Consider the following 27,777-nt stretch of genomic DNA (forward strand, 5'->3'; position numbering starts at 1 on the left):
CGTTGTTATTGACGCCATATTGGGGCCGGCGGCGGGTGGAAGAGTCGTACGGTGGAGGGGGAAGCGGTTGGACGTGTTCGTTTGAGCTCCTGCTGCCGCAGCCACCTCGCAATCCCTCCCCATCGGCCGCCGTTCCGAAGCTTCTGAACGTACTAGGGTCTATTGGAAACCGCGTTCCAGCCTCACACCCCTCTGGGCTGGTATCTACTTCTGAAGGAAGCCGGTCTCGGCGCAGGAGCGCCTCTGGCGCGGCGCAAAGCTCGAACGGACGGCTGGGGCAGCCGGAGCCTCTTCCCGGGGAGCGGTGCCTGAGGAGGCGGAAGAGCCCCCCTGACGCGGCTGGCGTGCGTGCCGCCACCGCCCCTCGCGTTCTCGCCCGGACCGGCCCTGGCCACTGCCCCTGCCGCGGAGGCAGCGGCGGCGGCGGCACCTCTTTACTCGGCCGGCGCTCCAACACCCACCTGGCTCCTCCCGATCCCGTCGGCTAGGCTCTCTTAGAGTCCCCGGTCTTCCCCCCCTTCCCTCGCCCTCCCCCTCCCCGACCCCACCCGAGCCGGGCGCCTCAGCTGCCTCCGGCCATGGCGTGCGGAGCCACTCTGAAAAGGACTCTGGATTTCGACCCGCTGCTGAGCCCGGCTTCCCCGAAGCGGAGGCGATGTACGCCATTGTCGGCGCCCACCTCGGCCGCTGCTTCCCCGTCGTCGGCGGCTGCAGCCACCGCCGCCTCCTTCTCGGCTGCGGCCGCCTCGCCGCAGAAGTATCTCCGAATGGAGCCGTCCCCCTTCGGCGATGTCTCCTCCCGCCTCACCACAGGTGGGACTGGGCCGGGTGGCTGCCAGGGTGGGCTTGGGGGCGCATGATGAAGCGGGTGGGGTGGGTGCTGGACTGTGGCCCTCGTTCTTAAATAAGTCGGGCGACCACATACATTTCTTTTAATTAGCCCCCAGAGGTATGGAGGCATAATGGACATGGCCTGATGTTAAGGGAGGGTAGTCGGGAGGTTGAGTGGGTAGGGGCCGTGTCGTGCCGGTATTGTGGAGAAGAGGAAGATCCTTTTCTTTGGGCGGAATCACTGGAATTGAGTGTTTCCGTAGTAAGTAGCTACCCAGCGGAAACGATCAGAGAGGTCGATATTACTCATAAATCAGGCGAGAGAAAGGTCACATTTCACCCGAATCTCGATGTCTGTTGGCCTGAATCAATTGGTTGCAGCTATTAACTCTGGGACTGGGTGGTTTGAGGCGAGACGGCAGCCCCTCCTCCAGTTCAGACATGGCTGATTTTAGTATAGAGGGGGTGGGGGGTGGGGATGGATGTCACTGGGGCGAGATCTAGGCCTGTCATTAATCACCCACAAGAACGCCACTTTGGCTGAGTCAAGACCTGTTTCCCTAGCAGGGTCAACAACAAAGAAAATGCTCTTCCCGAGTACTGTAATGTGATCACACTGGGTCTAGACCTTGGGAAATCTTGAACTTTTAGTGAAATACAAATTGTATTGAAAATTGGGGCTGAGTAGTTGCTTTTCCTTAGAAATGCCTTAATTTCTACTCAAAAAGTATGTTTAGAAAATAACTTAGCCTTAAAAATGAAAATAAAAACCTAAGATTCCAAGGGACTCCAGACTTATTTGCTTTTCATCTTGAAACATTTCCTGAAAGTGACTATGAGGAATGCCTTTGGCTGCTTTTTACAGCAAGTGTATGACCGGTTTTTTTTTTTTTTTTTTTGTACTTTGAATTCTGTGTGCCCCTGGCACAGTCCTAGGATAGGCTTTTGTGGACTTGAAGTGTAAATCCGTTTCCTTTGTGTGTAGCATTCAAAGGTTTTGTGTGTGAGCCTGTGGTAATATCACCCTTAGACAAAGCCTTTTCTTGGCTTGATTTTAAATGTCTTGTTATCATTAGCTTTTTAAAAAAGATGGAAATTATCTCTATATTTTGCAACTTGTATTTGGAATTGACTCTACTAAATGGGTTTTCTTAATGTCACTTTTTAAGATACCCTTTCCCAAATCCATGGAGAAACCTCAAATACCTAGATTACTATTTTTGCAATTAAATATTTGATCTGACTTTATGCTCTTTTAGAGTTGTAGCCACAGAATTTTATTTAATGAGGATACCTAAACTGTCTTTTATGTGAAGGCATTCACATAGGCATTGTTAGGCATTACTTAAAAACAAGAGAACCACCATTGACAAGAATGAGTTCCTTGTTGACATTTTGATTGTCTTTAGTGAAATATCTTGAAAATTGAAACATCATGGTATCTATACTTAACTACTAATAAAGCCATTTCAAAGTAGCTGGAATAAACCAGCAATAAATTTAACTGGAGGTAGTGGATTAATACAGTCTTAGGTTTGTGAGTTAAAAAATAACTAAATGCTGTTTAGTCCAGCATATAAACACCAGGGAGCTGTATAACATGTTCCCTCACTTTAATGGGAACTTAGAATTGTGATTCTTTTGCAAATTAGTCATTTCAGTGATATATTTGTAGCATTGATTAATACATTGGGCTCCTCATTATCTCAAATTTCAAATGAGTGAGCTGCAGTAGTAAAAATCAGAATAATTGCTATTGTTAAAGCCAGCTGATTCAAATTCACATTCAATTTCTGAAATGTTCTTATATTTTAATTTTCAAGGTGTTTTTTGACATCAATGTTGGAAGTTTGTTCATACCCTGGAGCCTAAAATCACATCCTAATTGATTTTTATTGAGTTTGCTAAAAATTATTTAGCTATTTCAGCTAATTGGAATATTAACTTATAATGTTGACTGGAGAAAAAGTTAAATTTGCTGAAGTTCTGATTTGCTAAATGTTAATTTTTTACTGTAATTTACGACACTGAAAAAAGGTGTCTTTTATGACCAGTTTGGGGTATGCTTCTGTCTTGTAATAATGTCATAATGGGAACTGTAGTATTATTCAGGTGTCCCAGAGCTTTCCCAGTTTTCCTGTTTCCAAACTTGAAAATAATTTTTTTCCAAGCACCCAACTTTTAGATTTTTATTTCAACAGTGGTGATTCCTAAAAAAAAAAACTTTGAGTGAATGCCCATCTTTAGCTGAAATAAATAGAACTAGGATTGGAAGTAGACAAGGCTTACTAAATTCAGATTGACAGATTGCTAGAATTGTTTTTTTTCACTTCAGTTTTCAGTGTAATTTAAATAAATTTAGAACTAGAGAACACATATATAGTATACAGTTTATCATCGTTCTCCTAAGGATACTTCCATACCAGTTATTTCTCATGGTGAAGCTTAAGTTATGATATGGGTTATTAGTAGTTTCAGGAACTGGGACATCTGCTTTAAACCCTAGTTATTATTCTAGTTATTATTTTAGTCATTCCAGGAAGGTGATTCCAAGTTTGACTTAATGACTGTTTTTATTTGTCAATATTTTTCAAACTGTTGAAATTTAATAACTGGGAAAAAAAGAATAGTGGAGCTGAAGGAAGTCAAGCTTGCTTTCTTATCCTCAAGACTTAGAGCTTTTATTGTCTTAATTAACACTGTGGGGTTTTTGTAGGAGCCCCTTACAGCATGTCTCAAACCTGTTTTTGGGACACCTGAGTTTACTAATTCAAAAGTACAGTCTAGGACAGGATCAACAAACTGGCTTTGCTTTTGTATTAGCTTGGGAACTAAGAACATTTTTAGTATTTTTTAAATAGTTGGAAAATTATTTTGTGATGCAGAAAGTGATAAAAATCAAATAGTGTCTATAAATAAAAATTTTTTTTTTTAATTTATTTTTTAGTTCTCGGCAGACACAACATCTTTGTTGGTATGTGGTGCTGAGGATCGAACCCGGGCCGCACGCATGCCAGGCGAGCGCGCTACCGCTTGAGCCACATCCCCAGCCCCTATAAATAAAAATTTTATTAGACACAGCTATGCTCGTTATTTTATGAAGTTCTGTTCATTGCAGATGATAATGGCAGGATAGAGTAGTGACATTATTTTGCCCTAGAGCTTTGAATTTGTTGACCGATCCTTTACAGGAAAAGTTTGTGTACTCTGGTTTAGGGTGTTAGCAGTGAGGCTTATAATACTCCTGTGTGTGTAAAGGAAAAAGAGGATGATGAGTGAAGATGGGTAGGGGGAGAGAAGCATTAAATATGGTTGCAGAAGTGAATGCCTCCCAAAACTTTTACTTCTGTTGAGTTCAGTGTAATTTAAATAAATTTAGAACTAGACAAGTTGAAAAGAAATTCAAAGTGTTCTATCCTTTTCTATTGGTTTTTGAAACATCTATATTATTATCATTTAGCCAAGATTGTCATGACATTCTCAAGAAGTTATTTTCATAAAACCAAAATATTATGCAACATTACAAGAGACTGTCAGTCAAATCCAACACATTGTTTTCATAATTGTGCAGTGAATTAATGGTCTGGTGAAGACAGCCTTCTGTAGATGTGTCAACTTCTTTCTCAGTTTGTTAGGCACATTAATACACATTGTTTATGGCTTGGTACCATTGCTCTAGTTTGTCTTAGGAATTGAGTTGGATGAAGAGTTAAATTCCTTTGTGAGAACTCATTGTATTTGCTGGAAACTTGCCATTAAAAATGGAAACTACAGCTTGTGAATGGGGAAGAGTTTACAGGAACATAGATTGTTCACTAGACATTGATTGCTTGCCTGCAAACAGAGACACCAGCTGGTTTAAATGAAATATAAATGGTTCTAGGCAAACAAATGAGATGTCTGTTGGAGGAGGCAACATCTCACTTCAGATGTCATTTATTTGAGCCAGAAGTGGTTTTTTTTTTTTTTTTAATATTTTGTGGTTATTTAGACAGCAGTTAACTTCTAATTTTTTAGTGGATTTGACAAATAAATGTTTTTAATGATCTTTGAATTATGGATTTTTAAACCTAATATTTTGTTTATGACTATATATGTAACTGCAGTTATTTCATAGTTCTACAAATTATGCCTTTAAGAATCCAAATTGGAATTGGGCTGTAGTTCAGCAGTACAGCAAGCTAGCATGCATGAAAACAATGACATGGTTTTTATCCTCAATACTGCAAAGTAGAAGAAAAAAAGAATCCTTTATGACCATTAAACAGTATAGTTATATTCATTTTGGGGGGGAGATGGAAGGTAGAAAAATGAAGCCAAACTTGAGCACAGAAAGTGGTTGTGGTATTTGACCTTCTAGCCCTAGAAAAGCAGCATAGAATAAATATACTTCTAGTTTTGTAGTTCAGAGGTTAGCTCCCTCTTTAGGTATGGATGCTATCAGCTCAGAACTACAGAAACATAATCTGAGATGTAAAGGAGAATAACTTCTTGTTATTGAATGGCTTTATAGGAAAAATAGGCTAAATATACTGAATATTACTCATATACGTCTTTCCTACTAAGTGTTGAGATGTAGGGATAAAAACACTTTAGTTTTGAAAGACTGAAAATAGAGAGATTAAGGGGAAGTGTCCAGTTTTGAGTATTTTTGCTATCTAAAAGAGAAGTTTTCTCCTACAAGAATGCAGAATAATAGCATGAGTTGAGTTTGCACCTTTTAGATAGTTGGTTCATGAAAATAGTAATGGCATTGGGGGTGGGTATTTAAAGTCCCTTATAACTGAATTTGGTAATTAGCAATTTGTGATTCTTGGAGCCCTTACCATTAACATTGTGCCTAATACAGATGACTCACAGAATGTTCTCTATGCATATGTGAATTTCTTGCCTTTGAGAAGATAACCTACTTTTTAAAAAGTATGAATGGGAAATACTTATTTAAATCTGTATGTACCAGCCTGGCATTTGTAGATATAACTAATTATAAATAGTGTAAAAATGGCCTCAGAGTTATTCTTATCTGTCATAATGTTTATCACAAATAAAACTTCAAAATGTTGAATTTTTTGAGTTATTCAGACCTTGGCATTTCCTAAGGCTCTTTGAGGTGCTAAAGTTTTGGGGAGGGGGGTTCAGTTTTGCGCATTAGTTCTGTATCACTTTTTTCTTTTTAGAACTTTTTTTTTAAGCACTTGAAATATACTTGTCAGTATTTTTTCTAGATGCTAAACATAAGACTGCCTGCATTCCAATATTATAAATAGTTTACAAAAATTTTACCATTATTATAGATTTGCTCATTTAAAGAAACATTTTCAAAACTTTACAGAATTTTGTGGAGAAAACATTTTGTAATGAAGTTCTAAGATATTTTATTTCTAAAAGAATTGAAAAAGATGAAATGGTATTGCAACTACATTAAACAGGGAATCCTTGAGATAATTTAAAATTCTAGTGTATGTTCCTTTGTTAATTTTGATATTTATTTTAGGATTGTTGTCAGATTTTTACAGTAAAATAGACTTTGTAATCTTGGGAAGGTAGAATTTTTAAGAGTGTGGTAGTGGTTGTGGTATTTGACCTTCTAGCCCTAGAAAAGCAGCATAGAATAAATATGCGTCTAGTTTTGTAGTATAGCTTACTTCTGTCTTTTCCTTTAAAAGTTGAGTAAGTCAGTTTTTTATCTGTGAGATGTCATGGGCAAATCATACTGAGATATACTAGTGCTTTGGAACATTGTGATTTTTATCAAAATTCTTTTCGTTAGAATTTGGGATTTAATTACATTCCTAGGTCTCATGTACTTCATTTTTTTTCCACTGTATTTAAAAATCTAAATTTCTCCTCTAATAAGTCACTTTTTCAAGTTCATCAGAATCCCTTTTGTGGTCTAAATTCTGTGCTGGCTAATCAAAGAACTATGTCTCTTGGGGCTGATAAATTGGCCATTATTGATGAATTCCATCCATAGGCTGGCTAAGCTTGAATAAAAAGTAACAAAGATTTTTTTTTAAAGGTGTTAAAGCTTGTTTATATTCTGACCTTGGCATTCATTTTCATTTTTGTTAAGGTTTATTCTTACAAAACTCCCTCCCAAAAAAGTCAAACGGAAGGGGAGAAAGGGACTTAGAAGAGTTAGTTTTTGTTTTTGTGTTTAAAATAAGACGGTGTTATTAAACTGACTTAGCAACTGAAGAATAGAATATGAAGTGGGATTTGAAGAAAGTCTATTTATCAAACATTACTGTTCCTGAAATTGCTTTTTAATTGTTAATAGGGGATTGTCTTGTTCTTAATGCTAAGATATAATTTTCTGGAAGAACTTTTTTATGATTTTTTAAAAAAATTGGCGCATTATGGTGGTACATAATGGTGGGATCTGTTGTTAGTACGTGTGCAAATATAACAATATAATTTGGCCAGTATTATTCCTGAGTATTTCCCCTTTCCTACTCCCTCTCCATGGTCCCTATCCTATACTGATTTCCTTTTGATTTTCATGAAGTCCCCTCTCCCCACCTTTCTTTTCCTTTTTCTTCTCTACCTCTGGAAGTACTTTTCTCAGTGTTAAAATTGGTTTAAAAGTGTGGGAGATTTTAGTTGCTATGCCAGGATTGGGGAATCTGGTGCTCATTGTAACAGCCTCCAGTGGCCCAAGGTAGATAATAGTACATTATCAGAGGCTGGCATTATAACGCCTTGTACATGTGTGGCAATGCTGACCTCATTTAGAATAATTCTTAACATTTAAAACAATAAGACATTCTCATAGGAGCTAAATACCTGTAGTAAGAGAAGATAGTGTAGAGCCACTTTAGCCATCCCTTAATATAAATTTAAATTTCTGGATGTAAAATGAAGATTTCTTACCTGTTTTGCTATAGCCAGTGATCATTGTTTCAGGGCTCTAGATGGAAATTATGCTCTATTATGTTTATTACCTTCTTGATAAGCAAACTGTTTGAAGTTTCAGGGTGTGAAAGAATTACTATGTAGTTGTTACCCCTCTGTTCTGACATCTGCTTTTTAAAAGTCAGTTTCCTCATTGTAATATATTGTAATTTTAGGTGCTTATGGAATACTGTAGTATTACGCTATTATACTGTAGTTTTACAGTACTAGAGAGCAATAGATATTAACAGCTTGTGTCCTGAAGTCAGAACCTTATCGACACTAACTTTTTAGAAACAAGACATTGAAGCAGAGTCTCATTTTTCTCATAAAAATATACACACCTGCCTCATTGAGTGAGGAAATAGTCAAAATAGAACAACCTCAAATGGAACTTTTAACATTGTCCCACAGTACCACATTTCAGTTAAATAACCTTGTCCTTAATAGAGGCCATCAAATTTTTAAGTTTCCCAATACCTATACTCTGACATTTGTGCCTATCCTATTTTTATTTTAGTTATCATTGAAGGTTAAAGGAAATGATGAAAGCCCTTTACACATTAAGGGAAGGATTCCCCCCCTCTCCAAAGGAACTTTATCCTCTTTATTATTTTTTTTTTTCTCAACTGGATCTTTGCTTTTGAAATGAAATATTCTCAGGCCTCCCTTTGGAAAATAAGTAAAACATCATCTTCCTCCTGCTGTCTTCCAGATTCCTCCACTTTAAAACCAAATTAAAAGAGCTTTCAAGTCACCTGCTTCTATTTCTCTGGTAATCAACTAATGCATTTGTGCTTCAGACAGCTCTTGTCAAGTCACCAGTGAATTCCATGGCACTTAGTTCTCTTGTTTGACCTTTTTTTAAATAGTATTCACCCTGTTGACATGCTCCTTTTTTTTCTTCTGTGTTCACAGTTTTCTTCCACCTCTCTGGCTGCTCTGTCTGTCTTCATCTGGCCATTAAATTTAGGAGTTCTTTAGTTTCAGGTTCAGTTCCATGCCTATCTTAATAGCTCCCTTGACACACATGATGCACAATAATTTATACCTTTAGTTCAGAGCATTTCTTTTTAGTTCTAGCCATGGGGAATTTGGACCTTTTATTGTCAGATTTTCCCAGTAGCCCCCCACCTCCCACCCGAAATCAGAATTTTTGTAAAATCTGTTGACTTTTGGCAATACTAGGGATCAGACCCTGGCCTTATACATGGTAGTTAAGCACTCAACGACTAAGCCACATCCCCAGCCCACAAATCTGTTGACTTTTAAAAGCTTACAAGTAATTTATAAAGTACATGGGATAAACAAAAGATGCCAGTGGGATTCCAATCAATTCCAACACAAGTTGTAATAGAAAAGTAAACACGTTTGTTAATCACCATAGTGATTGAATTTTAGAAAGAAAGTATGTTAGGAGAGATGACAGAAGCAGAATATATAGTGTCGTAGTAAATCTAGTAGGTCTATTCAATTTAAATTAATTTGCAGATTTTCCTAGATATGTCTAACTTAGAACTTACAAAACCATTCAGGTGAGGGTGATAAAATGAATTGAGCTCATTGGCTTAGGTATTTTTGTAATTATTCCAGCTGTCAATGCTTTCCTTCCCCTCCATTCACTAGTAAGAACTACCTTTTTTTTTTTTTTTTAAGTCACATTAAAAGAGTTACTTTAAACAAGGACTAGACACTAAAGTACCCATACATAGTTCCACACAAGTAATATAAATCAGTGATGGAAACTAGGTGGGTATTAGCAAATTCCAGTCTTGCTATGGACCAGCAGCTCTGCCCATCAGAATCTACATTTTAAGAAGATTACCCAATGTGGCCATAAATTCACACCTGTTTTTTTTTTTTTAAGTATTCAAGTTAAACAGGGCTTGATTTGGTCTGCAAGTCACCCATTTATAAATTCTGGTTTCCAGGTATACTCAATTTTGGTGGGTGTCGGGGTAGGCTGGGTAGTGCCCTAGCAAGTCATGATAGGAAGTGGGTTTGTACTTCAGCTTGATTGTGCTGCTCTAGAGTCTCAAAGAATTTGTTCTCTCAGTCTTTGCAGACTGGCTGAGATTCTAAATTTACATTATATTTTACTTTACAAGGTGTTCATTTTCTTACAGTAGGAAGAAAAATTATACTCACTACAAGGTCACAGTATACTATTTCATTGATACTAAATAGCCAGTGATAATTTATTTGACATAAGTGATTGGACTTGTCAGAATCCTATAGATAAATCTAAGTTACTTTGCCTTCATGCCTCAGGTGGGGTAGTAGGGTAAGAGCTGGACCTCTTGCTTCTGAACCAAATGGAACCAAATGTTTTCTGTAGCATGCGCACTTTGGGTTTTGAATTTTGGATGGTTCAATATCCTTTCTTTTCCCTGTTCACAGACTTAAAATCTCTTAGCTTGTAAGCTATTTGAGAAGATACCTGTAAGTAGTAAGATTCATGCTAATTTAGATAGCGGTTAAAATTTTAGCTGTACATTGACTATGTGATGTTAGAATTTGGTTCCAGATCCAAGAATATAAGAATTGCTTTAGTTTCTAAACAGATGTTCCTGGGAAAATAGCTGGTATTTGAAGGTGTATCTCCATAGTAACCTCCAATGTATATGTTTTTAATTTACAAAGTGGACACGACAATGTATAATATGCATTTCAAAACCACAGATTTGTTCTATTACTGTATTTGAAACAATTTCTTAGTTTTTGGTCTTAATATGGCTACTGTAGATTTTCTGAACTTAATTGTGTACAGATTTTTCTTATCATTTGTATCCCTATTTAGAAATGACAAACTTTCAGGACCTTTTTTTTTTTTTTTAGTTTTTTTTTTTAATGTTTTGTTTTTGAGGAGGGGCCTAGATACCCATTTTTACCCCAAAGATACTTCCTAGAGAAATAAATGCCAATCAAAGTGATATAAAAGGTTATCTCATACATATAAACTTAAAACTGCTCATGAAACATTAATGTTTGAGCTAGTAATGTCAGTGGGAAATTAAAGCTTTATGGGTCTGGAGCACAAATGAATTTCACATATTTTTTTTTTTTTTTAAATTCATGGATCCTAGAAAGGTATTTGTCACTTCTCTCTTCCCCAATTTGTGGTACTCCTTTAAACATATTTTTAGTTGGTTGTCTGTCCAAGCTCCTTGCCTTGAACAGTCCCATCTTGATACTGTTTTTCTTATTCTCATCAATTCAGCTGTTCAATTTTTTTTTTTAAATCCCATAACTACTTTCTCATGTTTGATTGTCAAATCTTATTCATTGTATCCAGGGATTTTAAGGCATCAGTGGAAACTAAAAAGAGGCTTTTGGGGGGTGAGTGTGTACCAGGGGTTGAACTCAGAGGCACACAACCACTGAGCCACATCCCCAGCCCTGTTTTGTACCTTATATTTAGTCACAGGTCTCACTAAGTTGATTGGTGCCTTGCTGTTGCTGAGGCTGGCTTTTGAACTCCTGCCTCAGCTGCTGAGACTATAGATTTGTGTCACTGTGCCCACCTGAGGCCCCACCTCCATTCACCTAAATTAAAATATATATATATATTGCAAAGGAATAAGTGCTGACTCATTGATATGACTTACCTATTACGGAGGGGACTTTTATTAGCAATCTTAGCAGCATTTACTAGATTGATGGATGAAAATCCCAGGGTCAGAATTTGCTGCTCTTTTACTTAACAGTTTAGAATAAAAGAGTAAGGTTTTTGAGATTTTAGCAGCTAATAATGCAAATGAAGCTTTGCCTTTTTTTAAATGGACTGTGTGTTGGCAACACAGTGTCAAATGTTGCATATTCTTAGAATATAATACTTAGAGTATGTAAATGTGCATAAACTTGCTAGTTTGATAAGAGATGGCTTGAGAGAACTTTTGGAGTGATGGATCTAAATAGCTTAAGTAGACAAGTATGGAAGGCATTCATCAAGCTGGTCTAGTAGCACCTGATGTCAAATATCTAGGTTTGGCCTATCAATATGAGTTGTAAAATACTGAATCTGGGAACATTTCTTGAGTTAATCATCTTTAAAACAGTTTAAACCCTTGAACTGTGAGCTTGAGGCTTGTAGTTAGCTGTTTGTGACTTGTGCTACTGAGATCTTGGCCAAGTTAAAACGGACAATTTTTCTGCATAACACTGTAGATCACGTTACCAGTATTAGAACATTTGAGGGCACAGTGTGGCTTAGATGACATAGTTGCATCATATTAGATGTGAAAAGCAGTACAGGCAGGCAGTAGCATTCAAAGTTCTTCAACTCTTTAACTGACAGTATCAAGTGTTGGCAAGGATGTAGAGCAGCTGGAACTCTTAATACAGTTAAGGTGGTAGGAATGCAAAGTGGTAAAATCACTCTGGAAAACATTTTGGTAGTTTCTTACAAACTAAAACCATTTGCTTATGAAGTCAATCCCATTCCTAGGTATTTACCTAAGAAAAATTAAAATATGTTCACCCTAAGACTGGTACGTGAATATTCATAATGGCCCTAAATTGAAAAGAATCCAAATGTCCTTTAATGGAATAAATTAGTACATACATGTATACGCCACAAAATAAAAAGAAATTACTGATTCATTCAACATAATACTTAATACAATGTAAAATCTATGTAAATAGTTGTTAGGTTATGTTTTTTATTTTTATTTTATTTTTTATTTTTTTTAGAGAGAAAATTTTTTAATATTTATTTTTTAGTTTTCGGCGGGCACAACATCTTTCTATGTGGTGCTGAGGATCGAACCAGGGCCGCACGCAAGCCAGGCGAGTGCGCTACCGCTTGAGCCACATCCCCAGCCCCCGGTTATGTTTTTTTAGAGAATAATGACAAGGAAAATGTACTACCTGTACAGCTTTATTTTTTAAAAATACTTTGCTCTCTGGTTGTTTAAATCTACAGATACAGAAGCCATGGATACAGAGGGTCAGCTGTAATAACAAGTTCAGTGTTGGCAAATGGTGGTTGTGTGTGTGTGTGGGTGGGGGAGGGTGTGAGATTAACTGCAAAGGAGGAGCCTGAGAAAACTTTTGGAGTGATGAAGGTTGTGATGGTTCCAAGACTGTATGTACTTTGTCTGAACTCAATCATACATTTAAATTGGTGAATTCTGTCATTTGTAAATTATACCTTAAAATTCTTGTTAGTGATGTCAGTTAAGTATCAGGTGATGTGGAGGTTTACAAAGATAAATTTCCAAAAAATTTACTGTATCGAAATCCTGGGTTTGTTGCAGACATTCTTTCCATATATTTTAGTTGTGCTTTCATTGATTTGGGTGTGAAGCCAGCAGCAAGGGAAGACTGAAGTAATCTGAGAATGGCTGTGTAATAATCAGTGAATATATACATATGTATGTGTCACACAAAAGGTAGATGTTGAAGTCAAGTTATTCTGAGCTAGTAGCTCCTTAAGTCTTTGGTTGTGAATAAAATTTAAGATGCACTGAATGATATATTTGATCAGGATGTTAGTACTAGCTTTGAACAGAAAGTGATAAGTGAGTGAAACTTGCTGCTTGTCATTATCAGAGATCAAAATATCACCTTTAAAACCTTTTAGAATATTATTACTGAAAGGAGTTCTGTTGTTTAAAAAAGTATTTATGCTTGCCCTGATTAATAAAGTATGTTGTATTAGTTTTATTGACACCTCTGATGAATATTAGGAAACCCATTTATATCTGGGTAAACTTATCATTCAATAGAGAGTAATTTTAATTCACACTGGTTAACTTCATTTTAAAATTATGAACTATTTCACCTAAATGGAAGACTGAAAGTAACATAACCCATATTCAACAAAATGTGAACACCTTAAAAAAATGTTAAATACTAAAGCCAACACAACCAAACTGAAGCTAAATCATTCCAATGTGTGCTTTTGTATTTAAACCACAAATTCATGTACAAACATTTTGTTTACAAAGTTAACTTATCTTTTGCAGCTTTTTTTTCCAGTTAAAATAATGCTTTAGGGAAGTTTTCATGTTTTAAAGCTTCACTGTACAATCAAATATTAAAAGTTATACTGTACTATGAACTTTTTATTAAGTTGTTGCAATTTCATTTTTGCTTAATCTTGTTTTGGATTAGGATTAGTAAGCATAGATAATTTATTAATTTGGGAGCAGTGGGGGTAGTGGAAACCTTAGGAACTTTTTGGAGAGGCCAAATGGTACCTATTTTGAATTAGAACTCTTTCTGAAATAAATCATACTGACTTAAAGACACACAGGACAAATTTTACCTATTTTAATGGCTGTGATTAAATATAACTGCATTGTGGTATAGTAGTACTTATTTATTAGGAGAGCCTGTTATACTCTACAAATGTTTTCCCCCAGAGATTGAGAGTGTTTTATTTACTGTTAATGCTGGAATATTCGTAGGTTCTTCCCAGCTTAATATTAATGGCCATAACTATTTTATATATGATGATATTTTAGTACCCACCTACTGTTACTTCTCACCAGTGTGTGTTGAGTATACAGAATCCTCCCTCTTTTAATTATTTATGGGCTTGGCAGTATATCTTCATTTAATAGTGCTAAATGTGATGAATAAATGAGCTTGAATTTGGTACTCTTAAGAATGTTTTTGTATTCCCTGACCATTATTTGGAATAGAAACTTTTTTTTTTTTTGCTAGTCAGTGTTCAAAGAAGTATTTCTGTTGAATAGCTGAATTCCAGGTGATGTGTATATGTGAGGTTTTTGAGCAAGTGTCTCAACATGTGCTGAAACGAATACCTCCAAAAATATCAGTTTTCTGTAATATCTGAATGGAATATTTGGATAGATTGGACCTACTAAATAATTGTTAGAAAGCTGACCTTTCTTTAACTTCAAAGTTTTTATCTTGCCAAATTTTAACTCTTTCTTTTAGAACAAATTCTGTACAACATAAAACAAGAGTATAAACGCATGCAGAAGAGAAGACATTTAGAAACTAGTTTCCAACAGACAGATCCAGGTTGTAGTTCTGATGCACAGCCACATGCATTTCTCCTCAGTGGACCAGCTTCACCAGGTAACAATAAACTTTAATACGTGAAAATAAATATTATTCACTATGGGGAAAGTTTAATCCAAAATCAAGCTCCTTTCTCCCCCAAGATTAATAATGTGTGTATATGCATGTGTGTAATGAATAATATCTTAAAAATATGGTACAAAATAAGTAATCACAACCTGGATTCCCACTAACCAAAGACAATCACCTAGCCTCCATTTTAAAGAAAATTTAACAGTATAGCCTATGCTTTATTAGGTAACTTGCATGGCGGATGCTCTGCCCTTTTATGGTTTTCCTTGATTACTTAACTGTCAATTACGAAGTTCTGTTAATAGGATTTAAAGAAATAACCCTGTATACATAATTGTCATACATTTGTTTTATTGGGATGGATTCCTGAAGGTGAATTCTTAACATATCTTGTTAGAGGGACTTATTTATTTGCAGATAAGCTTTATTTTTTAAAGGCAGAAAAAATAAGGGCTGTTTGAAGTATATAGGGGAAGCTGAAGCTTTTTGGCTGAAAGGGAGCCATCAAAAGTGGCTCTTCGAACATTCAAAGCCATAAAATAATCAAATAGAATTAGACCAGGAAAGCTGAAATTAAATATGGTAGTAACACCTCCCCGCCCCCCAGTATTGGGGACCAGATGTGAGTGGGTGAATCCCCAGGGTAAGAGGAGGTGAGGGTGGGACCTAGACTGTATCAACAAGAGACCAAGATCATTATCATTTCATTGTCAATTTACTTCTTAGATGATCAGTTAACAGGCAGCCTTCACAAAGGGGGAATTTGAAAGTAAGATAGTAATTATGAACTAAAGTTGGTATACTTTACTCTGGTAATAGATATGGGTGTAATAAATATAGTTAACTAACTGGTCCTAGCCATGCAGGTTGTAAGGAGCAAGAGAATTGAGAGGAATAGGAGGCACTGGGGGCACACAAAGCAAGATGAAAACAGTTGACAGCAGATGTGTGTGTGCTTGTGTGTTTATAAAGTACTTGCAATGATGTAACAGATGGCCATTGTAAACCTGAGTTCTCAAAAAGATAAATGTCAATACTTTTAAGCTGGGAGTAATGTTTTTGGAAGATCAAAGTGCCTTAAGTGATTCTTGAAGAGGAATGCATTTCTGAAGAAATTCTTTATATGAAGTATTTCACTCTCTGATAATGCCATATCTAGATTCCAGAATGTTCTCTAGAGTAAATTTCTATAAAGGGGATCATGCTGTACTTTAAAAAAAAATTATAAAGGATTTATTGTGCCAATAAAAAAATCTTTTTTTAAATGATGGGAAAACCCCTCTAAATTAGAGGAGTTTGGAAAATGAGGGTAGTACTTGTATAAAAATGGTGGAATAATCCCCAATTTCTTGTAAGACACTTACTAAATGTCTTTTTAAGTATGTAATTATTTGTTAACTCTTAATATAAAATTAAGTTGGTCATTATTTCTTTTTGGAAAGTTTGTAATCTGTTCACTAAAACCCTTTATAGTAGGATATGTGCTAGAATGGAGTTAAGTTTTATAATGGGACTCACCCGTCACTGTAATGTTTTAAAGCTTTGTTCACTCATCTGAGAATTTTCTTCTTATATTTTATTACCTCATGCTGTTTGTAGAGTCTCAAGCTGATAGAATTATTATTGCTTTTAAACCTGTTAGACTGCTTGGGAAATCCTATGCTAAAAACTGATTTTAAAATAGGATTTAATATCACTATCAAAAAATCTAGATGAAATCTCTTTAGATAGAAGATGCGTACTATCATGGCCCTAAATCATCAGGTGTTTTTTGTTCACATTGTATATAGGGACTTCATCTGCAACATCCTCACCATTAAAAAAAGAACAGCCCTTATTTACTCTAAGGCAGGTTGGGATGATCTGCGAACGTTTGTTGAAAGAACGCGAAGAGAAAGTTCGAGAGGAGTATGAAGAAATATTGAACACAAAACTTGCAGGTAACACATGAGTTTTAGAGTATCTCAGAAGCTCATTGTAAGCAGTGCATTATTTCCCATGTGTACATTGTATCAGTTAAATTACACTGTTCTGTACACTGGTACACCTGTTTTCTGGGAACAAGGAATTTCATTTTAATAAAGGACATCAACTGCCTTCTAGCTATGTACCACTTTAGTGACCTCAGGAAAGAGTTTTGTAGATTAGCAACAGTATTAGTGATTTTATATTTTTCTTTTCACATACGAATCCTGTGCTATTACTATTTGTTTAGTTGTGGATTTTTGGATTTATATCTTTCACAATAACTTTGTATATTTTTTTTAAAGAGAATTTTTTAATATTTATTTTTTTAGTTTCTGGTGGACACAACATTTTTATTTTTATGTGGTGCTGAGGATCAAACCTAGCGCCCCGCGCATGCCAGGTGAGCGCGCTACTGCTTGAGCCTCATCCCCAGCCCCAATAACTTTTTTTTTTTTTTAAGACAGGGAGGGAGGGAGAGAGGGAGGGAGGGAGAGAGAGAGAGAGAATTATTTTTTAGTTCTTGGCAGACACAACATCTTTGTATGTGGTGCTGAGGATTGAACCTGGGCCGCACGCATACCAGGCGAGGGCGCTACCGCTTGAGCCACATCCCCAGCCCCCCAATAACTTTGTTATCAATGTAAATATTTGAAATATCTAAATCGTGCAGCTTTTTAATGTATGGTAATTTGATCATAATGTTTCTAACTTTAAGCTCCAGATTTTTATTATAGCTATTAATTTGCTCATAATAATTTTTTTCTTGAGATCTGATTAAAAACATAGTTTTTTGGTTAGGCTTTGTTCACATATTTCCTCTCACTGTAATAAATTGCTGTTCATAGACAACTTAAAATAAAACTTAGATATTTTCTACTTGAAGAGTTATCTGATTTTATTAGGCCATTTTCAAGTCATGTGATGGACATGTCCCTTTATTTATAGAACAGTATGATGCATTTGTGAAGTTTACACATGATCAGATAATGCGACGATATGGAGAACAGCCTGCTAGTTGTAAGTACTTGCCTTTGAATTATAAATCGAAAACAAAAACATCTATTAAAGAGAAAATAATTATTTTTGTATTCAAGAATACACTTTTAACAGAAAATGATGGAGAAAAAGCCTGGAAGGAATAAGCACAAAACTTTTGTAAGGCTTACTTAATTATCTAGGGGCAGTATCTGGAACGAATATCTAATGTATTTTAATTTTGGTATGAAAATATTTAAATTTTGACCTGTTCTTTGCACTAATTTTCCTTTTCTCCCCTTTCTAGATGTTTCATGAATCAAGTTTTCTGCAATTGTGGGCTGCCTTATTTCTTGTTGAGTTGTTGCAGAAGGTCCCAATTTCGACATGCAACAATGCCAATATTCCCTGTGAATGCAGGTTATGTCAAGCTTTCGTCAGTGGCAACCACTCTTAGGCAGCAGCAACTGGTTTTGGAAATTTCCCTGATGTCAGTAACACCTGGATGTGGACCTTTGCTACCTGTATTAATACCAGTGGCCTCACTTTGCTGTATCATTACAATTTGGCTTCTCATATTAATATGTTTGAAAAGGATTAAAGCTGGTATTCTAGAACATGCCCTTCGTTGGTTGTGTAAATAAAACTGTAGAATGACACTTCAGATGAAGTTAGTGTGATTTTAATTGTGCACTACAACCAAACTGTAACCAGTTATTAATAATTTAGAATGTAATCCCAGGACAATATTGAGCAAATAGCCTACAGTACTTCCTGTCAAATAGTGAAGGAGGAGGGCATTTCTGTATTCCAGGACTTCTTGGGGTTTCAGAATGGGTTTATATGATTTTTCTTTTCCCTTTTTTTTTTTGGTAGTTTTATTTATTCTATCAGTCTTTTTAACAAATGTTTATTGCTGCATTTTTTTTCCAGTGTATCATTGTTTTACTGCCCTTGTAGTACTGGAATTTAGTTGGAAGAATAAAACATTTACTTCTATCCTGCTTGTTTTTTAAATGTACAAATGGGTAGTATTTGAATAAAGCCAGTGTTTTAAATGTAAGCATTTTCCAGGAGTCAATTAAGTAAATTTTTCTGGTAAGATTTAAAATTTGAGTGCTATTTCAAAAAGTTGCGTTCTGATTCTAAATTACTTCTGTAACTTGTAACATTTTCTGCATAATAATATATTACCTCATAGATAGAGGTAATAATATATAAGAGCTCTAGAATTTTTACCTAAAAGGCATCAATAGAATCCAATTTTAAGGACTTGATATTTGATGTGCAAGAAAGCATGACTCAGCAAATTTAACTCACTTTCCCTGAGTGGCTTCTAGACACAGCTTTCTTTCAATAAGTGAGCAAAAAAATGCTTCAGTGAATTTGTTGAAAACTAACAGCATATTTCCGCTGATTACCCAAATCCTAAATATACTGAAACATAAACCTTTATAAGTGATTCAGTTAGTAGAACAAGGGAAAAGTTTTTTCTTTATAATTTTAGCAATTTCACCAATTCTTCGAGACTCTTAAAAGGTAATGGCTCAGTACTACGATTCTCAATCTCAGCATTACTGACAATTTTGGCCAGATCATTCTTGGGATTGTACCTGTGTTCTGCAGGGAGTTTAACAAACAACATCCCCGGCCTCGACCACTGGATGCCAGTTACCCTCCTCAAGTTGTGACGACCATATGTCTCATTACTAAGTCCCAGCCAAGAAGTACCAGTTTAGTGGGTAACATTTTTAGGAGAGTGCAAACAGTAAGTTAAAATATGGAGGAATGGGAATACAGTGAATGTAAACATGCTTTAACAAACCTTGTTAACCTTAGGACAAAACTGGATATTCTTTTGTTAAATAAGCATTTGTGAATTTTCACTGATTAAAAATTTGTTAACAGCTGGGTTTTATGTTTGGAAGGCAAAATCAGCTGAAAGGGAAAAAAATGCTGGCAATCTGAAAAGTCATAAGAGTTTCAATTTTCGATATAACTTCATTAAACTTTCCTTCACAGCTAAATTTCTGCATTATTATCTTACCAAAAAGTTCTATCTTACATTTAAAATAAATAGTAGTCTAAGAGAATTCAAGAAAGTTAATGTACAGGATTCTTGGACTTAAAATTATGTGGACTCAGTAGTTGATTTACTTACTATAGTCCATATACCAATTTATCTCAGTGAAAAGAACTGTAATTAGCTACCTAGGGATTCTTAATTCCCAAAGAGACCCGAAATTCCTCATAATAAGTAGTCACATAATTCAGTGTACTATGTCATTATTTTAGTAAAAGGCAGTTATGATATAGAGCTGTACTTGCCTTACTGTGTTGAGTGAATGTGGTTAACAAGGGTACAAATAAGGTAGAATTATTTGTATTGTTGAGGAAAAATAGGCATTTGAAAAAAATATCGGAGGTTTAAAATATCAAGACTTTGACATGACTAATGAACATGATTTCTAAACAGACAGTGATTGAATTTACTACCTGAAGAGCTTTCTTCGTAAGGCTCCACCCCTAGAAACTGCATTAGAAGACCTAGGAAAGGAAGACCACTGGAATCGGTAAAATACATTTTACAGATATGATCCAAGCAGCTAGAGTTCCACTATTCTGCTCTAGTATTAATAAGTGAATATTCTGCTAAAGCCGAATTTTGTCCCTGTCTACTCTGTGATGCATTAGTACTATGTAAGAATTACATACACACTTGCATCACATACAAACTCACATCTCATTCAAAGACACAGTTCCAGCTATCTTCTCTCCTGCATCCGTTTTCTCTCTTGTAGATCATTCCCAAATAAAGAAAATGTTATTAAAAACCTTTTGATCCTATATTCCTCATCCAGCTATTACTCTTTACTGTTACTAAACTGAACTCAAAAGTTTTTCTAAACATCCTCCGATTTACTGCCTCTCTCCGCTTTCACCAACTTTTTTTAGTAGGGAAAAGCTCAAACACAGAAAAGTTGAAAGAATAGTCTGCTGACGTGTAAAAGTTATTAAAAATGCATCTCATAAAAACGTACTTCTACACAAATAAACTTGATACCATTACCCTATTTGAAATACTTATAACATCATATCCACATTGAGGTTCTCCCATTTGTCATAAGTTTTTTTATTAGTCCGTTCACCCTTGGGATTCAATCAAGAGTCTAACTGGGAAGACAGTCCCTTTTTGGATATTTGTGCTACCACTGATTTACTCTAGGCATCTGAAATAACTGTAGGCTAGAAGTTGGGCCTAAAAATTTTAATTTTCAGGTTAAAACTTCTGTGTCAGAACAAAGGTTGATACTATACAATGTATGGCCTTTCCAGGATTAGTGTCAATTTTGGACACAATCTGATCTGATAGGTGATGCCTATATTTAAGTCACTGAAGATTTTTGAAGTCTGATCATAAACAGCATTCAACCTTGAAACTCTTCAGTTGGCTTGTAAGATATTACACTTGCCGGATTTTCCTCTATTGGCTGCTGCTGCTCAGTCTTCTTTTGCCCACTCTTAATTTCCCTAAACATTAATAAATTCATAGGCATGTCCCAGAGCTTGACTATGGATTTATTACCTCAACATGGTTCAGTGCATGATATACATTTAGATTGCATGAATTCAGTAAGTGCATAGCAAAATTAAAGTAGGGTTACTTTTTCATCTCAGGAAATCTGTGCTTTCAGACAGATGTGAATTTGTTAGTCTTAAGACTAGTAATTTTATACTGTAAGATGAGTTTTAAAGTTTTCTAAATTTCATCTGGTGCTCATCTGTCATCTGAAAGCTGCAGGAAACCATACTGTACATATTAATGATGTCCTCATTAATACAACATGGGAGTACTGGGAAACCTGCCTCATGGCTGATGGCCTCAAAGAGGCAATAGATGAAAAATCCTTAAAATCATTTGTACATTGTTTACCTAGATTTTTACTACCCATTGTTTAAAAACAATAAAAAAATGTAGTTGAGGGCTCTTTGGAGGAAAATGACTAGAATATCAGAAAAAGCCTGGGTTAGTTATTGCTTAAAGATAAATCATAGAAACTCAATCTTGATTATCTTCATCATGTCCATTTGTTGGAGAATCTGCTTCATGCCCTGCTTCCAGGATTTTGATAAGTATTTTTTTTTTTTTTTTTTTTAGTTTACACTTTGTATATCACAAGTTCGTAACTTTCAAGTTGACAGTACTGTTATACCTATGCATAAGTGTTTACATTTTGCTGAAAAAGTTTTGGCACCTGAGGTGAAGACAGTAAGATACTATCCTGATCAATGCTACTATGGTAATGAATGGTCTTTCTAAAGATAAGAAACAAACTTGCAGGATATTTATGTTATGACTTACTGTACAATATACCAGTGAGGAAAGCCAATGCAAGAAATAGAGGAACAAGGTACATTTGTAATGTATACCAATTACAAATACTTTACATTACTGGATAAAGAAATTTATTCTATTTAGACAGCATAAGTCCAAGAATGATTTGGTTTAGTGATTTTGTACAATAATAATTCATGAGAGGTTTTAGTTATAATGCAAGCATGTTTATTTGTTAGATTCTAAAATATTACAAAGATTCTTTGATATAAACCTGCTTGAGATTAAAATTCTACTTTCTGGTTAAACACCAAAAGGGAGGGCTACACATTGTCTCTAATGGCATGTAAATATGACTAGTAGTCTCCTTCTTCCCTTAAGGTACACGATACAACTGGCTTCATTCATTAGCATTCTAACAGCCTCCCCATGTTAGCCTTGCTACATGGTCAGTCTTCTGTTTGGTAGGTTTTATAAATCCTAAAAGTTCTAGTTCAGAAACAGCTCTAATAAACCGAGCACTGCAAATTCTAGCTAAGGAAATTGGCCATGTTCTATTTTTGACAAAAAGGTTAAAATTTCAATGTTAAAATATTAGTTTGCAAACTAATACATAGCTGAAAAACATTCTTCCTAAATTACACTATAAATCTTACTGGAAAACATTACATGTAATTACAATCTATTGTCAATAAGACATTAATGGAAAGCACCCAAATCTAATTTTTCACATAGTATAAAAATTGCTACTTACTCCAGGGTGCGGTGGCGCACACCTGTAATCCCAGTGGCTCAGGAGGCTGAGACAGGAGGATCACAAGTTCAAAGTCAGCCTCAGCAACAGCAAGGCACTAAGCGGCTCAGTGAGACCCTGTCTCTAATAAAAATACAAAATAGGGCTGGGGATATGGCTCAGTGGATGAGTGCCCCTGAGTTCAGTCCCTGGTACCCCCCCCCCCCAAAAAAAAAAATTGCTACTCCCCACAACTTCTAAAAGTACAATAGAAAAGTAGAAAATTCATTGGGGCTGGGGATGAGGCTCAAGCGGTAGCACGCTTGCCTAGCATGCGTGGGGCGCTGGGTTCGATCCTCAGCACTACATAAAAATAAAATAAAGATGTTGTGTCCACTAAAAAACTAAAAAATATTAAAAAAATTCTCTCTTAAAATTCAATAATTATGGTTTCTTTTTTTGGTAAACTTTGAAATAACATAAATTTGACACCAAATAATATGGGTTTGACCTCATTGTAGATTAAATTCAGAATATTTACAAATTTAAGTTATTATTAGAATGGTATGGTTAATATTAACATGTCCTTATGAATCTACAATATAGACCTGGAGAAACTAAACTTTATTTTTTGAGGCTGGGGATTAAACTCTTGTCCTCTTGCATGCTAAACTCATGTTTTACCTCTAAGCCTGAGAAACTATGAACTTACACTCTGTAGCTGGACATTGTGGAATTGATTTTAAAAGGATACTGGATAATTTCATTCATCTCTTCTGTAGTTGCAGAATTTGATTCCATCTTTTCAGCAGCTGTCACAACTGTTGCAAAAGCCTTTTGAGTACATAAGACAGAAGAAAATAAAAATCTCCACAGTTGCCAAATATCTTTTACTACACTTCCTTTGATGGTACTATAATTAAGCCAGGCTTAATAATACTGTTGCTGCTGCTAATAGCTAGCACATTTCTTTTTTCTTTAAACCAAATTTCAGATTTTCAGAATTATACTCCATGATCATTTTAAATCAGTTATACATTAAAAGAGTACAAGGTAATGACTCCTTAATAATTTTGTTTCTGAGAACTAAGAAGTAGGCAAAGCAAAACAAGAAACAAAGCAAATTAATGTTAAAAGGCAGAATCCTGTATCCTCTTCTCAACCCCGCCAAGTATTCCTTATATTTCCTGATTGCTAAATCTATTGCACAATCATTCCAATTTTTTTTCATGAAAGTAAGGAAATGCTAGTTTAATACTATATTTTGTGGAATACCATAGAACTGACCTAACTGCTTAGCTTTGCTTAAATGCTAAGTACTAAGGTTAGATCACATACTTATTTTGACCTGGCATGAATATAGAATTGGCTTCATTTGAAGAATGAAGGATCAGAGAGCAGGAGATTTGGAGTGAGGATTGCTGATCGGCTATTTCCTAAAGAACTTTTGAAGTATGAGGCAATTTATGCTTTCCAAAAAAAACCAAGGCATTAAAAAAGGTAAAAGATGAGCTTGAAAGTATAAAAATATTCTATATATTCTATATACAGGTTTCTCTTTTCTCTCTGACCTACCTCTGACCAGTCCACAAGGTTGATTAGCCTGCTACACTCCAGGTGCAGTTTATAAGCTATGCAGATATCAGGGGCAATATTTGGAATGCAGCCTTCTTCACTTTTCAGAGCTTCATTCTAAAAAATAAGTGAAGTAAGGTAACCGCCTTTAAGAAAGGATAAATAACAAAATCTGATTACTAGTAAACTCCTCCTAACTTAAATTCAGTAAATTAGTAAGTAGAATCTTGGTTTTCTTTATTTAGTGAATGAACTCTTCAATAATTGTTAGCTAGTTCTTATTTAGGTTCAGGTCTTGGTCTAATACCTCCAACTCCTAGTTACTAGAGAAACAGTCCCAGGATGAGTACAAGCACATTTTTTACTTTAATCTTAAGTTATTTTTCAAGACCACAGTGCATTTCTAACTGTATAAAGTTTAAAGAACTCTGGGAATATTTATTAAAATGACTCTCAATATTTGCAATTAGCTTAATTCTAGCAATTTTTACATTATATTAATAAATATCAACATTTCACTACTACGGATATAAGTCATCTCTCAAAAGACAGTTCTCAACAATGCATATCATTCTGTAGAAACCACCTGTTTTTTCAACATATTTGAAATTATGGTTCTTTATTAAGAAACAAAGTCTCACATACATGAGCTGCACAGGATAGCCTACCTTCCCAAATGCTACTGAAATAATACTTTTCTTTTGTGAGCTACTACTAGCAAAGAAGATAAACTTTGTAAGTTTTACATTTGTGATTTATGTATCAAAAATAATTGATTATTATTGTTCTTTAAATATGAAATTATCCAAGCTTTCTACTACCACCAACCCTGAGCTTCTTATTCTCTGCTCATTAAAACAGAACTGAAAACTTGCAATATTTTTGTGGCAATGAAGCCTTGGCCTAAGCTCAGCTGTGAGAGATCAGAATCTGCTTCTTACCTTTATATAAAAATAAGGATCATTCAGTGCAGTGTGGAGGGCGATACGTGGAGCAGCATTTAAGTGCTCACGAAGAGTGTGGGCAGCACTGAAGTACACCACCTCGTGCAGAGGCTGAGTCTCAGGAGGCAGAAGGTATTCTCTGAAACATTCCAGTCAGGTTATCAGCTTTTAGGTTAGCATAGGTTTATTTTTAATAACAGTTTTGTCAATCCTCTATGAAGGGACTGAACAATTTATTAAAAAGCAAAATCAACAGCAAAAGAAACAAAATTCAAGTATTGGATCCAGGGCAAAAATCCATATAATACTTTTAAACACTACTTCTAGATTGTTTACAGTACAAGAAACTACATATCTCAGTTCTGAATTAAATCTTCAGAAACAAATGAGCATATATTACATTTCTTCTCACTTTAAAGTGGAATTTCTTAAAATATTAACAAATTTCTTAAATTAAAAATTATTCAGAAAACTGAGGTATCCATTCTCTAACACAGCAAGCATTTGGCTTTTTTGGCAATGTTATACAAAGCCTCAAGCCTGGAATTAATTTGAGGAAATTCATTTTGGATCACAAAAAATATTTTAGTTGATATCTTTTAAGGAAAGAGTTACTGTAAATATACTATGATTAGTTTTTACTTTAGCATCAGTAAAGGCTGCTAAAATTTTAGTTTCAGTGTGTTAAAAAACTTCAATAAGATATCAATTGTTAAAAAAGCCACATTATCTCAGAATTCTTTAATTTTTCACTTACAAGCTATATGGAAAATCAATTTTAATAAAATCTAAACTTTAAAAATAAGGCATTAAAAGGTTTACTTTGAATGTATGAGCCTAGGCCAGACACAATGGTGCAAACCTGTAATCCCAGTGGCTCAGGATGCTGAGGCAAGAGGATCTCAAGTTCAAAGCCAGCCTCAGCAAAAGTGAGGTGCTAAGCAACTCAGTGAGAATCTGTCTCAAAATAAAATACAAAATAGGGCCGGGCATGTGGCTCAGTGATCAAATGCCCCTGAGTTTAATACCCGGCCCTGGTACCTCTCCCCCAAAAAGTATGAGCCTATCAGCTGGTCTGTGACATGACAGTAACATTATTCTTAGGTGGCCTGGAGAGTAGTGAACTGGAATGGAGGTTTGGCATACACAATCGAAAACAGTAATAAGTTACAAACTAGATTAGTTAACTCACATGCCTTCATAATGAAGATTCCCAGGGCTTAATTCAGTCCTGAGCTTAAAGTCTGTTAGCCACATTACAGACTGTGTCAGCTCTTTTCCAATTAGTGTAGGCAGAGCAAATCAAGCAGCTACCCTAGTTCAGCCACAGGAGATGTTATTTCTCCTCTCCTGGAATAATGAAATAATTTCTCTTCTTCCTAACTTTCTGTCCTCCTTTTGGAAAAGTTACCACACTTCCTAGAAAAGCCTTCTATACTTGCTCTACTCTGGTTAGATCAGTGGTTTTGAAAAAAGATAGGAAGCAAAAGGACATTCAACATGCACATCATTCCTCACCATCTCTCTCCTCCTTTATCAAGAGCTCCTGACCTACTCATTCCATTTCTAGGTGCTGTTCCTTCTCCAGAGTCCACTGGAACAAAACCCATTTGCAAAGAGTATGATTTTGACTTGATCCTCACTAAAGACTAACATTTTTACTATCTCAATTACTCAAGACTGAGTTAAATTCGCTGAGAAAATGACTTCTGTGATGCTGACTGCCTCCTTGGATGGCTAGTTACCAATTTGTAATTACTGGCCATATAAACTCTTCCTATACCAATTTCATACAGTTATTCCCAAACATTATCATGGCTATCACTAAAAGACCTTGCTGAAGTTCTGCTAAGTAATAAAGACTGGATATTTAACAAGGCAATTGGATAGAGATAATTATAGAAACTCAAATTACTGTCTTACATTTGTATTTCCATTCCTTTTCCTGTCTTCAAGTAATGTTTAAAAACTCAGACAAATACCAAGTCAAAACACCTTTTCGAGATTCTCAAAGAATCTCCATCAAAAGGAAAATAAAGTATCTGCTTTATTTTGTTTCCACTAGGTTACATTCATTGAATAATAGTAATACACCAGCACCATACACAGGAATTTTTGTCCAATTGTATACCTGGGGATTGGCATAAAAATGCCATTGCTTGGGCAACTGATTTGATAAGAAAGAAGCAATGAATCTGGCACCAGAGTACTTTGTGATGTTCATCTGGATTTAGGTCAGAGTTTACAACAAATGTTAGACCTTTCCTCAAAGAGATACCTCTGAGGGAACTGTTAAGATTTTTATCAACAAGGGCTATAAAGTCAAAGCTTGATTTTGGTGAAAATAGCAACTTAAAAAGTGGCAGCTTTTTTTTCTTAATTCTTTGCATTTGGCAACTTAATCTCAGATCTGTCAGTATTTTTGCCAAGAGATGTTCCTGATCTACTGTGAA

At 35.6% G+C, this 27,777-nt stretch overlaps 2 protein-coding genes across 4 annotated transcripts in view; one reads left to right on the forward strand and one right to left on the reverse strand.

Annotated features, from left to right (window-relative positions):
- The first annotated feature begins 552 nt into the window (after positions 1-552).
- On the forward strand, positions 553-20,746 carry Akirin2 (akirin 2). The gene is made up of 5 exons (XM_026411429.2): positions 553-813; positions 14,635-14,778; positions 16,584-16,733; positions 17,707-17,778; positions 18,044-20,746. The coding sequence occupies exons 1-5, from the start codon at positions 579-581 to the stop codon at positions 18,052-18,054; spliced, it is 612 nt and encodes a 203-aa protein (XP_026267214.1). The 5' UTR covers positions 553-578; the 3' UTR covers positions 18,055-20,746.
- Positions 20,747-22,265: 1,519 nt separating this feature from the next.
- The window catches only part of Orc3 (origin recognition complex subunit 3), a 55,314-nt gene continuing 49,802 nt past the window's right edge, over positions 22,266-27,777 (reverse strand). For 2 of the 3 annotated variants that reach the window (XM_026411399.2, XM_026411393.2), the window contains exons 17-20: positions 25,322-25,463; positions 24,381-24,497; positions 23,560-23,639; positions 22,267-22,593 (exon numbers count right to left, since the gene is read on the reverse strand). In XM_026411399.2, the coding sequence (XP_026267184.1) occupies positions 22,488-22,593; positions 23,560-23,639; positions 24,381-24,497; positions 25,322-25,463 (445 nt within the window). In that variant the 3' untranslated portion in view covers positions 22,267-22,487. Of the gene's footprint in view, positions 22,594-23,559; positions 23,640-24,380; positions 24,498-25,321; positions 25,464-27,777 lie in introns of all 3 variants that reach the window. The other variant, XM_026411407.2, reaches the window with a different exon arrangement.

The sequence above is a fragment of the Urocitellus parryii genome, chromosome 8 (genome assembly GCF_045843805.1).
Source record: "Urocitellus parryii isolate mUroPar1 chromosome 8, mUroPar1.hap1, whole genome shotgun sequence".
Classification (NCBI taxonomy): domain Eukaryota; kingdom Metazoa; phylum Chordata; class Mammalia; order Rodentia; family Sciuridae; genus Urocitellus; species Urocitellus parryii.

Coding starts and splice junctions, on each gene's coding strand:
- Akirin2 (XM_026411429.2), top strand. CDS start 579: ATGGCGTGCGGAGCCACTCTGAAAAGGACTCTGGATTTCGACCCGCTG. Junction 814..14,634: donor CTCCTCCCGCCTCACCACAG/GTGGGACTGGGC, acceptor TCTTTCTTTTAG/AACAAATTCTGTACAACATA. Junction 16,734..17,706: donor ATTGAACACAAAACTTGCAG/GTAACACATGAG, acceptor CTTTATTTATAG/AACAGTATGATGCATTTGTG.